This window comes from Salarias fasciatus, chromosome 17 (assembly GCF_902148845.1).
Source record: "Salarias fasciatus chromosome 17, fSalaFa1.1, whole genome shotgun sequence".
In the NCBI taxonomy this organism is placed as follows: domain Eukaryota; kingdom Metazoa; phylum Chordata; class Actinopteri; order Blenniiformes; family Blenniidae; genus Salarias; species Salarias fasciatus.
The window spans coordinates 13,503,648-13,515,936 of record NC_043761.1 but is presented as its reverse complement, the minus strand read 5'-3'; the positions used below and the strand labels follow the sequence as shown (position 1 = coordinate 13,515,936).

The following is a 12,289-nucleotide window of genomic DNA, read 5'->3' as shown; positions in this document are numbered from 1 at the left end:
AAGATGGATAAACTGCAAGTAAATGTCACAAACAACAGTTGGGCACTACAGCACTAGTAGTTTGATAACTACTTTGTTATCAAATTGAGTTTGTAAAAACTCAGACATTGCAGCAGCTATAGGAGAAGACATTTCACTGTATATTGCACCAGAAGGTTACGTGCTGCAGGTTGTTTAAAGGTTATTATAGCGCTATTTTACCCGTCTGAACCGCACCAGATGAAATTAAGCTCAATGTGTAGTTACACCCCTGTAATAGCCCATTCTACCAGTGAACATGCAGATGAGCCTCATAATATAATTATTTTTGTGCCAGTTTCATGTATTAAAGGATAAAATAAAGAGTATGACTATAAGCCAAGGATTGTAATCTTTCCACTGTGACATTACACACATTACTGTTAGTGTTACTGCTATATTGGCATCACATTAAAAATTTTAAATGATTCTATGTTGACAATTCTAATGCGGTGTTTCACATCGCTGAGTTAAACTGTAGCAGGCCACCATTATCTCATTTGTTCCAGCACAGTGTTGAAACTGAATCTCTCATAGCGTCATTGCCCAAATTGTACTAGTCAACGCAGCAGGGCTCCAGATTGCTGCATTTCACTTAAAAAAAACAAACATTTTTTTTGGGGGGGAGATCATGCTTACAGACTTCCAAGCAGGTCCAATAAGGTGCAACCGCCGCAGCTCGACAAAACCCTGTGAGAAACGCCGCTAACACACATCAACGCCAAATCATTCACACTGCAGCGTGCAATAAATATCAGCGATTCAATCTGATCCATGCACTGTGCATTTCTGTGCCCGCATGCCGCTGAGATCAGAAGACAGATTGGGGGTATAATGTGATTGAGGTTGAGACGGCCTCCGAACACAGGGGCTCTAAGTAGGCCACTTGCAGGAGACTGAGAAATCAATCGCCCTACACATGTTGCCTCCCACATGTGCATTGAATGGCCTCGACATCACTCAAGCCGCGGCTCATATGTAGGCTGTTGCTCGAGCCTGGAGTGCTTTGCAGGTTTGAGCCATGCCTCAACCTCCATTTGGACCAAGCTGTGGAGGAAAACGTTGACTTTTTTTTTTTTTGAATGTACGCCGCTTCAGGTGCATTTATCTCATTGGCAGATTCATTATTCCATAAAAACAAATCAGACTGCCATTGCGTTTGCCACCAGAGAACAGAAATTAGACCAGCCCACATGCTAAATGGGCTGCCCACAACAGCAGCCAAAATACATCATACACTAATCACTGAGCTGAGTGGGAGAGATACTGAGACATGGGGAGCACGGCGGAGAAGGGGAGAGTTGAGATGAGTAAGTGAGAGAGGGAAGGAGGGGGGGGGGGGCTTTTATGAACACAGAAAGACACACACACGTGCACTTTCACAAACACACGCCGGCCTACACAAATTTGCAGTGTAACAAGGTCGTTTTGTGGCCTGCCCAAGTAAATAAAGTGCAAGAGAAGGGACGTGGCAGGAGCGGAATAAAAATGGCTCAGCATTTACTGGCTAATTATCAGCCGGAGGAGGCGAGACGAGCGAGGCGAAGGAGGGCGGATCAGCGCGCACGCACACGCTGTGACGAGAGGGGGGGGGGGGGGGCAGAAAGATGGAGCGAGCCAGAGAGACGGAGTGTAATCTCACAGCAAATATCACAGGAACAGAGACAGAGGGAAAGATGGAGGATAGATAGAAAAAAAAAAAAATAGAGCAAAGTCTTTGGAAAGTAGCTGCGATGAGGGTCGAGCAGGCAGGCAGGAAAGACAAATAGGCTGGCAGCATGACTCACTGGTCTGATCTGCCGCTCCAGAGGTGGGGATCTACTGCCACCCTCTGCCCGCTGCTCACATGACATCTGCAGTGGCCAAGATCAGTCAGTGTGCGAGCCGGGATCTTGGCCGCCGTCAGAGTGTGTCGGTTGTCACTCGAATCCATTAGGTTGGTTTTAACCGCGGGGGCCGAGCGCGGCCTCGGCCAGGCCGGGCTCATTACTCATGTCGGATCGCCCCCCTCAGAGGCGACGCCTACGCCGAGCGGCTCGGCCTTCCTGCCGGTGGATGCAGCGTGTCGCCCAAACTACGTGGCTTCACATCAAACACCGCGTTTCTGTCAAGAGCGTGGATGATAACAAGGTTCTCCTTTTCATTAAATTGAAGGATCCTCTATTTCTCCTTTATTTCCATATGCGGTCTGCGTACTCAAAGTAAAGGTTGCCAAGTTTGTAACATTTCAGGAGGGCATCATCCTCTGAGAGGCACCAATAACCTAAAGAGGTTTCCTCTTATTGCCTTTCCACTTGACAGATTTTAAATGGAGCACAAATCAATTTGCTTCCCTCTTGCACCCTCCCGAAAGGTGACTTTTTTTAATTTATTCCTCGAGACGTTTGACCTTGAACCTGGACTGTCTGCCAGAGTTTTACTTTATTTTTTAAAGAAAAAAAAAAAAAGACAAATGTCACTGCTTTCACTTCTGAAAGATAAGCCGTTATCTCTCTACACAATAAAACCTTGCACCAATGCACTATATATTAAAAAAGCTTTTTCAGCAGAAGGTTTGAATCTACAGAAGGACTGACATGGTCAGTTAAAAAAGGTAAAACAGAGCTAATATTTCTCATTGTCTAAAGCTTTAACAGAAGAACAAATAAGTTAGCTGCAGCATTCTTAAAGCATGCATTGTGAAGAGAGTTGTTATCCTGTTCTTATGAGCACATTTAAACCATATTTGTGTATTTGGTACACATTATTCTTCAAGTCTTATTCGACAAGAGAGATAAAAATCACATAAATCCGCCCAGGTTTTGCATTCTGCCTCCTTTCGTGTTCCACTGAATTTGGTCGACCTAAAAGCGACGCTGGTAATGTTCCTGACAAGCTGGTGATGACAGATTGGTAAAGGGGTTTACACCACGTCACCTTTTGTCCATCACCTCATAAGTCGATGGGCACTCGGGGGAGAAAGGGGGGGGGCGACTGGGAGATGGCCTACATCCTGTCCTCTGGTCCCAGTAGACGTGTGAGGAGTGAGGCGAGACGGTGGAAAAAGGAAGGAGCCTCGGCAGGACTAACTTGTGGGGATTGGACCTGCTGCGTCTCCCCACTCTATCCATCACTCAGGTAATAGGAAGTGAAAAGTAGAGTGGACGAGGAGAGGGGAGGAGTGAATGATGATGGGATTGATGGATAGATACGTCCTTGTGAGAGTCGGTGCGTCGCGGTGCTGGGCGCCGACAAATGTCACGGGGACAAGTGCAGGAGCAATGACAGGTCTGACAAACCCGCCTTTCCAATATATACTTCACTTTTCCAGCCAGTTTCAAAAGGGTTTTTTTTTTTTTTTTTTGTTAACTGTTGCATGGTCCCGCTGACATTTCCTACCCCTCTCAAGCCATCATGCATCAATGTCCAGGTAGCAATTCTACTGAGTGGATAAAACCCAAAAATGCAGGATCGCACGAGTTCCCTGACCCCGAAAACAGAACTGACACGGCAGCGGCTGGCAGAGATCAGACCCTCTCCGTGGCTCTTTTTGCGGGAGAGCGGCTGCAGGACAACTGGAGGACAAAGACGCGTCCTACAGAGATCAAATAGAGCATCAAGGTTTAACTGAGGGCAGCGGTGGCGCAGTGCCACAGCTGCAGCAAAGAAAGAGGGGGAAAAAAAAAAAAAAAAAAATGACTGACTTGTCCCTTCATCCTTTACCTCTACACACTGGCTTACACTTTGAGCTTTTAACCCTCAACCTCCCAGTTCGTGTGTGTTTCAGCCTCTCCTTCCACGCACACACACTCGTTCCCTGAGCTCTCCATCAAATGCTCCCTCATTCCCACATCTAACCCGCTTTTATTGAAGGGGGTTCAGAGAGATCCAACAGCCGCTCACACCGATAGTATAAATGTTTTATCCTTTCTCCGGCTCCTTGCCTCTGACTCAGGGAAAAAAAAAAAATGTACATACAGTCTTCTTTTCTGTGTGTGCAAGTTTATCAAATTCATTCTGTAAGCAGATTGCTAAAGTAACACCTTTTATGTAACCCTTGGGTGAGCCAGTGTATTTTATTTATTTATTTTTTTTTTTTTTTAACCGGGTCTTGTAAGTTTAGGGTCTGGAGAGAGTAAATGCAGACAAAAGACATACTTTAAAAAAGTATATAAGAGAAATATGTATCATCCGGGGGGCAGTTTAGGATGCGAAATATTATCAAAATGCTCAAATAGGAAACCAGATTTCAAGCTGGAGTTGCTTTATATAACATGAACTTGATAGTCTCTGAGGCTGGAATCTACTGCTGGAATGGAAAAAGAAGTAAATCTTAGTTCAACCGAATGAACGCCGACAACCGTGTGGGGCTGAACCGCCCCGATCCTAATCTTAACAAAACTTTCCTCCTAAGCCCCGGCCAATAACCGACACGGATAATATGTTGTGTTTTTGGCTTTTGGGGGTCATTCTGCGCTGCTGCTGTGGCATACACCACCGATTCAGTCCTCATTTGCCTGAGGATTGGCTTGAGGGTGCTGTTGAGCATTCCTCATACATTTACTGAAGGCATTTTTTGTTTTTTTTCTTCAAACTTTTTATTCACAGAGGGGGGAGAGCAAAAAGCAGAAATAAGTGTCAGGAAGATATAATTCTGAAGGAGCCTCCGAGTGCCTCCGCTTTTACTCGGATGCTGAAAGAAAATTGGAAGTGCAGTGGCAGACCATCAAATGGTAAAAGCAAGAGAAATGAACTAAAGCCAACTTCCAGTCACGTCGATGTAAAACGGCGGTGTCAAACATACAGCCCGCGGACCCAATCAGGCCCATTGATCTATCCAGACTGACACCAATGGTGAATACTGTTAAAAACAATGCCACAAACACTGGATTCAAGCAAAGCCGACATTTATCAATGGAGTGCGGCTCGTAAAAAGCCATTTGAACGCCTCACCTTGGCTACAAACTGTCTGTCCTTCTGGTCCAAGTTGGCCGTGGGCGCCACGTAGTCTTTCCATATGCGGACCTTGCGCTCTTTCGCAGATCTGGCCGGGAACAAGATGGACATCAGTCACGTATTTGGACACAGAAGGTCTAATCGAGCTTGAAAAGAATGAGTCATTTAGCTGGAAAACACCACTTATGCTCATCAAAGTGAGAAAATCGTGATTGGCCTTCAGTCGTCGGAGAATAGGCATCAACGCGGCATAAAGAGTGAGATTATTTACTGTGATTTTAATCAGAAATGTTTGGACTTCTACATGAAGGGGATCTATTGCTATTGACTGATTACTTTCAGTGCAGAGAATTTGCATATTCTGTCTTTATTCGGGCGGTCTTCTATCACATCAGCAATTTCCCAGACCAATTTATTCTGTAAACTGAGCTCCTCTATTTTTCTCTCATCTGAACAAAAGCTGTATTTAATAAAGTATGACAAGACTGTGTGTCCGCCACACAACTAAAACCCTCATTTGTTGTTTTTTTTTTTCCAGTGGGATCATGAAAACTGAGGAAAATATTCTTAATTTCCTGTTTTGGATTTTTTTTTTTTTTTGCATCCTCAAGAATCGTGCACTATTTGATGGTTTCCACTCTTTTTTAATCACGATCAACACAAGATGGTTTTCTGTGCATAAATAATTCATTTGGTGTGTTTTCCGGTCGCCCACCGTTCAGCGGCTCGCAGTTTCTCAGCTCCCTGGGTGTAAACGGCCATGGACCAGTCCACGCAGCGGGCAAAGCCTTCCTTCAGCAGCAGTTCTGTAATATTACCGTTCTGACACAAAAACACACACACACGCTTTCATTTTAACCGTGACACAAAATGATTCAGCAAACTAAAGAACATGAATCCATCACGTTGGTTTTTATACAGTTTGTTAAAATTCTGGAAAGAAACGGCACATTTTAATTCAAGAAATTGAGGCTACTGTCACACGGCAGACAAAAGTTTTTTTTTTTGCCTCTGTGTGACTCGTATCTCATTTCTTTGACAGTCTGAACAGCACAAATCATATTACTTCAAATCAGATCCGGGCCACTTTCAGAAATGATCTGAACAATCATGTCGCATTTCCTCCGACTTCTGCGTCGGTTGAACTGAGACGGGGATTAAAATTATGCACCGGGGGAGGCGAGACGTGGCGAGATCGCATCTAGATAATGGAGAAACTCAGCCACTGCTCCGCAAAAAGAGCCGTCGTTACGATGTGTGCTTTCTGCCTTCCTCATCTCCTTTCTCCGCGTCTCATTTAGATGCGCGGCTTCGAAACGAAAACACAGCCGCATCCATATTCAGAGTCTTTCTTCGTGTGTGTGACATTACCTGTGAGAATTTGCGACGGTTGTACTCTGAACTCCGGAAAATGAATTGAATGGGGTCGGCTGGACTTGGAAGAGGCTTCATCCCAGCGTGAACTGACCAATCCGCCTGGCTCAAACCTCTTCCAAGTCCACCTGGTTCGTTTGCTTTGATGTGAATTAAACAAAAAGTTCCCCCCGCTGGCCGCCGGCTCCTGTGTTTTACCGGGTGGAGGATGGTGCCCAGTATGATCTGGTTCGGGCAGCTTTCCAGGATGATCTGCACGTCTCGCTGGAGAAGACGGGATTCGGTGAAGAATTTGGCCTCGGCGGCAAACGGCTCCGGTGTTTCTGTACCATCTGCTTCCCTCTTGAATGTGGGACACTGAGGACATGAGAAAAAAAAAAATTATATAAAATTAAACATTAACACAATGAAAAGCCTCTTTAACTGATTCCATCTACACTGAAAGTAAAACACACATCTGTCTGCTGCGAGTAACTCAGCGTTTTATTGAGCTCACACTTTCTCAGGGTCCAATATCCTTTTTTCTTTTCTTTTTTCTTTTTTTAACAGACGTCACTTTGCAATACGTGCTATCTGTAATCTGCTTTTGAGCGTGGCAGAACGGCGGAGAGATATAAGCGCAACAGGCGGAACGAGAAGACAAGGCTTCGGAGCAATGAGACAAAGAACACCTTGAAATGGATGCAATATCTTCAAGTGGTGGATCAAATAGATTAGTTATCTCGAGTGGTCCTTTGACGAAGCGGAGCGGGGAGCAGAAGACTGACGGGGAAACTTAGCGGCGAGGATATGACACAGGAAGCTAATGTCTATATTTACATGTATACTTTGCAAGTCTAAATTACCTGACTTGCTGTATAATAGTAAAACACAAGCAGACTGGAGATTTAAAATCCAACGGTGTATCTTCAGCTTTGATGAATTTCTACGACACATTTATTCCAGAAACACAATAATTCAGTATGTAAATGAGCTAATGGCAATAAAGTGCAAATGAATTATGCATCCAGATGATCAAGAAACTAACTTTAGTATCTTTCACCAGAATCACTGCGCTATAAAGTCTTTAACAGCTGTTCTGTTGATACGGGTTTTCTTTTTTTTTGCAGTTTTTTTTTTAGAATCTAAGAAGGGCATAAAGGATCTCATCCACATCAATGCAACATTTATTCAAACACATGTAAGAGAATATGCTCAAAAAAAGTGGACAAAATATGTGAATGCTTCAACTCGAGTCTCATTTATCTTGGAAGACTTTGTGTTGAAGCCTGTTTCCTGCTCATGACAGGGTGTGGTTTAAGGTCAGAGTCCCACACCTGGTAAACCGACTTCAAGACCAAACTGGGTGAATATAGGTCAGAGAGAGGAGGAACCATACATTTATTTTTGTAGCAAAATCCAACATGTTTTTTTTGGAAATCATGCAAGTCAGAACTTGTGATCCACCAACAAAAACTCACTCTGAAATCACTGCTGTATATACAATGAAATCTGGAAAGTAGTTAATCAATCAATACATTTTTTAAACGATTTTTTTCTTCATTTTTCCACTTTAAAACTGCAATTTTCCAAGCTAACAATTGCTCGACAACTAATGATGGAATGACGGCAAAAAAATTGAAAACGTGACCATTTTAGATGTAATAACTCATAAAGAAAAAAGACATTTTTATTTGATTCTGGATTCTTATGAGCAAAACAGTAACTTACCACCGAGTGAAATGACTGTGAAAAATGTCTATATCTATATTTTTCACGTTAAATGTTCTTTCTTTTCCCATAAAGTGGTGTTGAATTTTACATGACTGCCCTGCTGTTGTTCCCCACCTGCACCCAATAGAAATGCAAATAGTATAAATGTCTGCTTTTGCGCAGGATTCGGTTTGAACCAGCAGGGATTCGCAACCGTGTCTGATTTCCAACGGTGTCAAACTCTGCCTTCGACAACCTGTTTTTTTTATTTCATATCGTATGTATGGAAATGTATTGCCCTTGTGTAACATTTTGGATTTCATAATGTGATGCAAGTGCAGCAGGAGAGACGTGTTTACCTTCACGCCAGACAGCATAACGGTGACCAGGTAGTAGTCGGGGAGCAGCAAGGCGCGAACAACGCTGCCGTCGCGCACGTGTTCGATGATGGCTGAGGAGAGGAAGAAAATTTTAACACACACACACACACAGGCTGGACTTCACAAATGACACCGCAGTCGGTGAAAGAATTGTAGATTTTGAAATGTAGGAGTGAATAAGGGCAGCTAGAATTCTAGGCTGTAACGTCTGATCAGCCCAAAACAATTACTGTGTTTAACTCAAGCTTGCGGTGAAGGCAGGAAAGTCGCAGCCTCCTTGAATTGAATCCCAGTTAAGAGTGATGCTCCGGCCAGAACCCATCTTTATCAAACACACAGTCGCTGCGGGGCTGAGAAAGCCTCCTGGAAGCAGGTATAACCGTCTTTGCAACCGAGATAAGAGCTGTGGTCAGTTTGAATTCATGTCGGTAACACAGGATTTCGATGGTTTCCACACCAATTTAAGAACTCCAAAAGAAGCAACATGTTCAAAGAAACTTCAAAGGTTGCTCAGCCAGCAGAGTCCGCGTCACTGCCGTGAGTCTGACCAGAATACCAAAACTCTCTTCTTAATGCATTAGGGGGAAAAAATGGAGAGAAAATGATTTTTGGTTATTTTTGGGGATTTATTTTTACTTTTGTCCCTCACAAAAAACTCTTCATAACATACCCTTAACAGAAAGAACTAAAATGTATGACTTTGACTCATTAAACTAGATGTCAACATTTGAAAACTGCATTTTGGAGTTTTCAAACTATGTCTGGATTTCTAAAACAAGGACACGCTCCGCTAAAAGAGACCCAGATTTCAGCTGGAGATGGAAGTTTTCACACAGAGACCAAAACTCTTCAAAACAGAAGTTGACAAGTATTCTTTAAACGAGATCTGGACTCATCGAATCACACCTGGAATCGGTAAATCTGTCCTGTAAATGGCTTCTTTAAAACACTACAGGTTCCTTTAATCCAGATTAAACTGAATTATTTACTCTGGATTCTGACTCTTTGAACAGATCACATCCTCTTTCAGCATGAATTCTTTGAAAGGAGCATTAAAAATCAAAACAGTCACACAAAATTTGCTGGCGCAGTCTAAAGTGTGATCCACGCACATCGACAGGCTTCATATTAGGGAAACTTGAGGTCAATTTTCCAGGATGTGATTCAAATAAAATACTAGCCTGAGACGAGTTCTCTCTGTTTCTCTGGATATTTATGTATGAACGTTTCTGAGTGTTTATGTCTGTTGAATAGGTTGCATCCTCTTCATGGTATTCCAGTGCTTCCAATTCTAAAACAACCCTCAAAGTCTCTCATGAACGGTAAGAACAAGAAATGAAAGAGTGAGGGAGGAAAAAAAGAAAAAAAGAAAAAAAAAAGCCGGGGCCCTGTTCATTTTCCCATTCAATTAAAGGCTGGTGAAATGAGCTGGGCCACTGTTACCGGCAGTCATCTGGAAATAAATCGAGTGGCACATTAGACCTCGAGTGGGTCAGAGATGAGCCGCTGAAGGAATGACACACAGCGCGCCATTACGGCACGCTAAGTGGGTATTGTGGGGCAAATACTCTCAGTCAAAACAGCGGATTCGTGACATTTTAATGAGGAGACGGCAGCCGACGCCGGGCGTGTTTTTACCGTTGATGGGTTTCTGGTGCAAGGAGTCGACGAAGTTGCGGGGGTTCTCTATGGTGTACTTGAGGTCGCGGATGGTGTGTGTGCCGCCGCCCTCGCTCCACATGCCCTTCTTGGAAGCCTTCGACTGGTCCTCCAACTCACAGAGTCGCGCCTGCTCTGGACTGGGGACAAATAAAAAATAAATAAATAAATAAAGTTTAAGACACAATAAAATGTAGACCTGCAAAGCACATTTCAAACTCTGCACAACGAGTGATAAAAGCAAGAGATTGCTCTCTGGATAAGCCGTGACTAAGAGCCAGCGCTGCAACTTTTTTTTTTCCCTCAACATAACAGACTTCAGTCCATCTGAGAATTTTTTAATGCTGCTGTAAAAACAAAGTAGGGGAGGGAAAAAAAAAAAAATTGGATTCTTGGCACAATTATTTCCTTCTTTCCAGGCCATCTCCACCAGGACAAGCCGCATGCAACCACGGTGTGAGGCCTCGACACCGCAGGGGCAGTTGACTCCAGCTCATCTAATTTTAACAGGCCGAGACGTTTAAAAAATTTAATTTATCGCTTAAAATAAGAAAACCAAAATGAAATCTCCACGGAATCTCTGTAAAACTTACTCCAATGGAGCAGCTGAGTGGCATGGATTCTGGCTCCGATATAAACTGCAGCGCAGTGAACCTGATGATTGAAACTTTCACGGGCGGCTCCTTCTCCAGCTGCAGTAAAGCTGCAGCAGCGTCGGTTGTATTTCACTATTGACCAGGTTTGGAACAGGCATCGAGACAAACGTGTAGTTCTCACATTAGGCCACTAGTGGGTGCTGTTGAATGTTTTTTTTTTTCCAAATAAAACCACATAAAAACGCAAAGACAGAAAAAAAAATAGTAATTATTGTCTTCAAAGGAGTTTCGCAGACATATTGCGTTAAGCAAAGTTAAATTACTGAGCTATAATTTACGCTACATTTTGACTTTTCAGCGATTTCCTTTATTAGACCAGTTTCAATTCAAGCTTTGGTTCAGTTGACAGAAAAATTAGTCCTTAGCTGAATATGAGATGGGTAGAAGTGCTGTCCTGACAGAGTGCAGTGTTGTATTACTGATGAACAGATTATAACTGCTTATAAAAATAAAAAAGGATCTGAGCGTCCTGCGAGGAGACAATGATGATGTTTGACAGCTCCCTCAAAAGAAACCACGCAGTTGGCTACAAACGCCACAATTAATTCCACGCTGGCACCCCAAATTGTGCAGCCTAATGCTTTTTGAGGGCCCTTGTACAACTTTAATTATTCAGAACTTCAAATGGCCAACAGGCTTCTGTTTTTCCAGGCGGCGGCGGCCCGATTGGAAACGGAGCCGCGATGGTGACTGGAGCTTTTTAAAAATGAACAGTGCATAAACTGAATTTTTCACATCTTGCTGCCTAAAAGACGCTATACACTTTACACAGGCAACAAAGTGGCTTTCAATTAAAATGCCACACACACACACACACAGCCTGTTCTCCAGCTGTGTGTTCTTAATTGGGCTTTTGGACTGATGCCCAAAACGCAGCCAAGTTCACTTGGCGTGTTATTTTTTTTTGTTTTTTTCATTTGTTTGATTTAGCTTCGAACTTCAAGTGAACAGAAACCGTTTCTTGCTTACTGAGCAACAATCGTGCAACTTTTCCTTAAGAAGTCAATTGTGTTTAAGCTCCTTAGGATTTAAGTACGGAACGAGACCAGGAAGCTAAGAACGCAATCAAGTCAAGCAGACCTTGTGTGGAGACAGAAGAAACAGAGATCGTCTCGCACGCAGCGATCGCGAAGATATAGAAATAGCTTCATGTGTGGAGGCAGATGATAGTGAACTTATCCGTGTCTCCAAATAGACGGGTTTCTTTTTAGGTCAGCAACGCGTTGCTTGGAATCAAAACAGATATTGATGGGGAAGAGAGCGGAATACTGAGCAAGACTGCTGGAGGAACAAGGGCCAACCAGAGAAAACTTTCCAATTCCCTGATATTTGAACATGCCGAAGGCTACATCTTTCATCTCCATACGTCTCCCCCGTGCAGCCCAAAAATACTTTAAATAGACGCAAAGTGTTGAACCTCGGTGATCCACTTCGCAGCTCCCTATTGTCTGTGCGGTTTGAAGGGGTAGTGGGAAGTGGCGTTCCCCAGTGTTCTGGACTGGGAGGGTTGTAGTCCTCATGAAAACAGTCCGTCCCCCAGACGTTTACACCCTGCAACCAGCCCTCCTCTGAGGC

The 12,289-nt window shown here is 43.6% G+C and overlaps 1 protein-coding gene across 1 annotated transcript in view; it reads right to left on the bottom strand.

Moving 5' to 3' along the window:
- snd1 (staphylococcal nuclease and tudor domain containing 1) overlaps nucleotides 1-12,289 on the bottom strand; it is a 165,046-nt gene that overhangs the window by 145,406 nt on the left and 7,351 nt on the right. The window contains exons 5-9 of the mRNA XM_030113574.1: nucleotides 10,038-10,198; nucleotides 8,379-8,470; nucleotides 6,526-6,684; nucleotides 5,669-5,775; nucleotides 4,951-5,041 (exon numbers count right to left, since the gene is read on the bottom strand). Coding sequence (XP_029969434.1) covers nucleotides 4,951-5,041; nucleotides 5,669-5,775; nucleotides 6,526-6,684; nucleotides 8,379-8,470; nucleotides 10,038-10,198 — 610 coding nt within the window. The remainder of the gene's footprint in view (nucleotides 1-4,950; nucleotides 5,042-5,668; nucleotides 5,776-6,525; nucleotides 6,685-8,378; nucleotides 8,471-10,037; nucleotides 10,199-12,289) is intronic.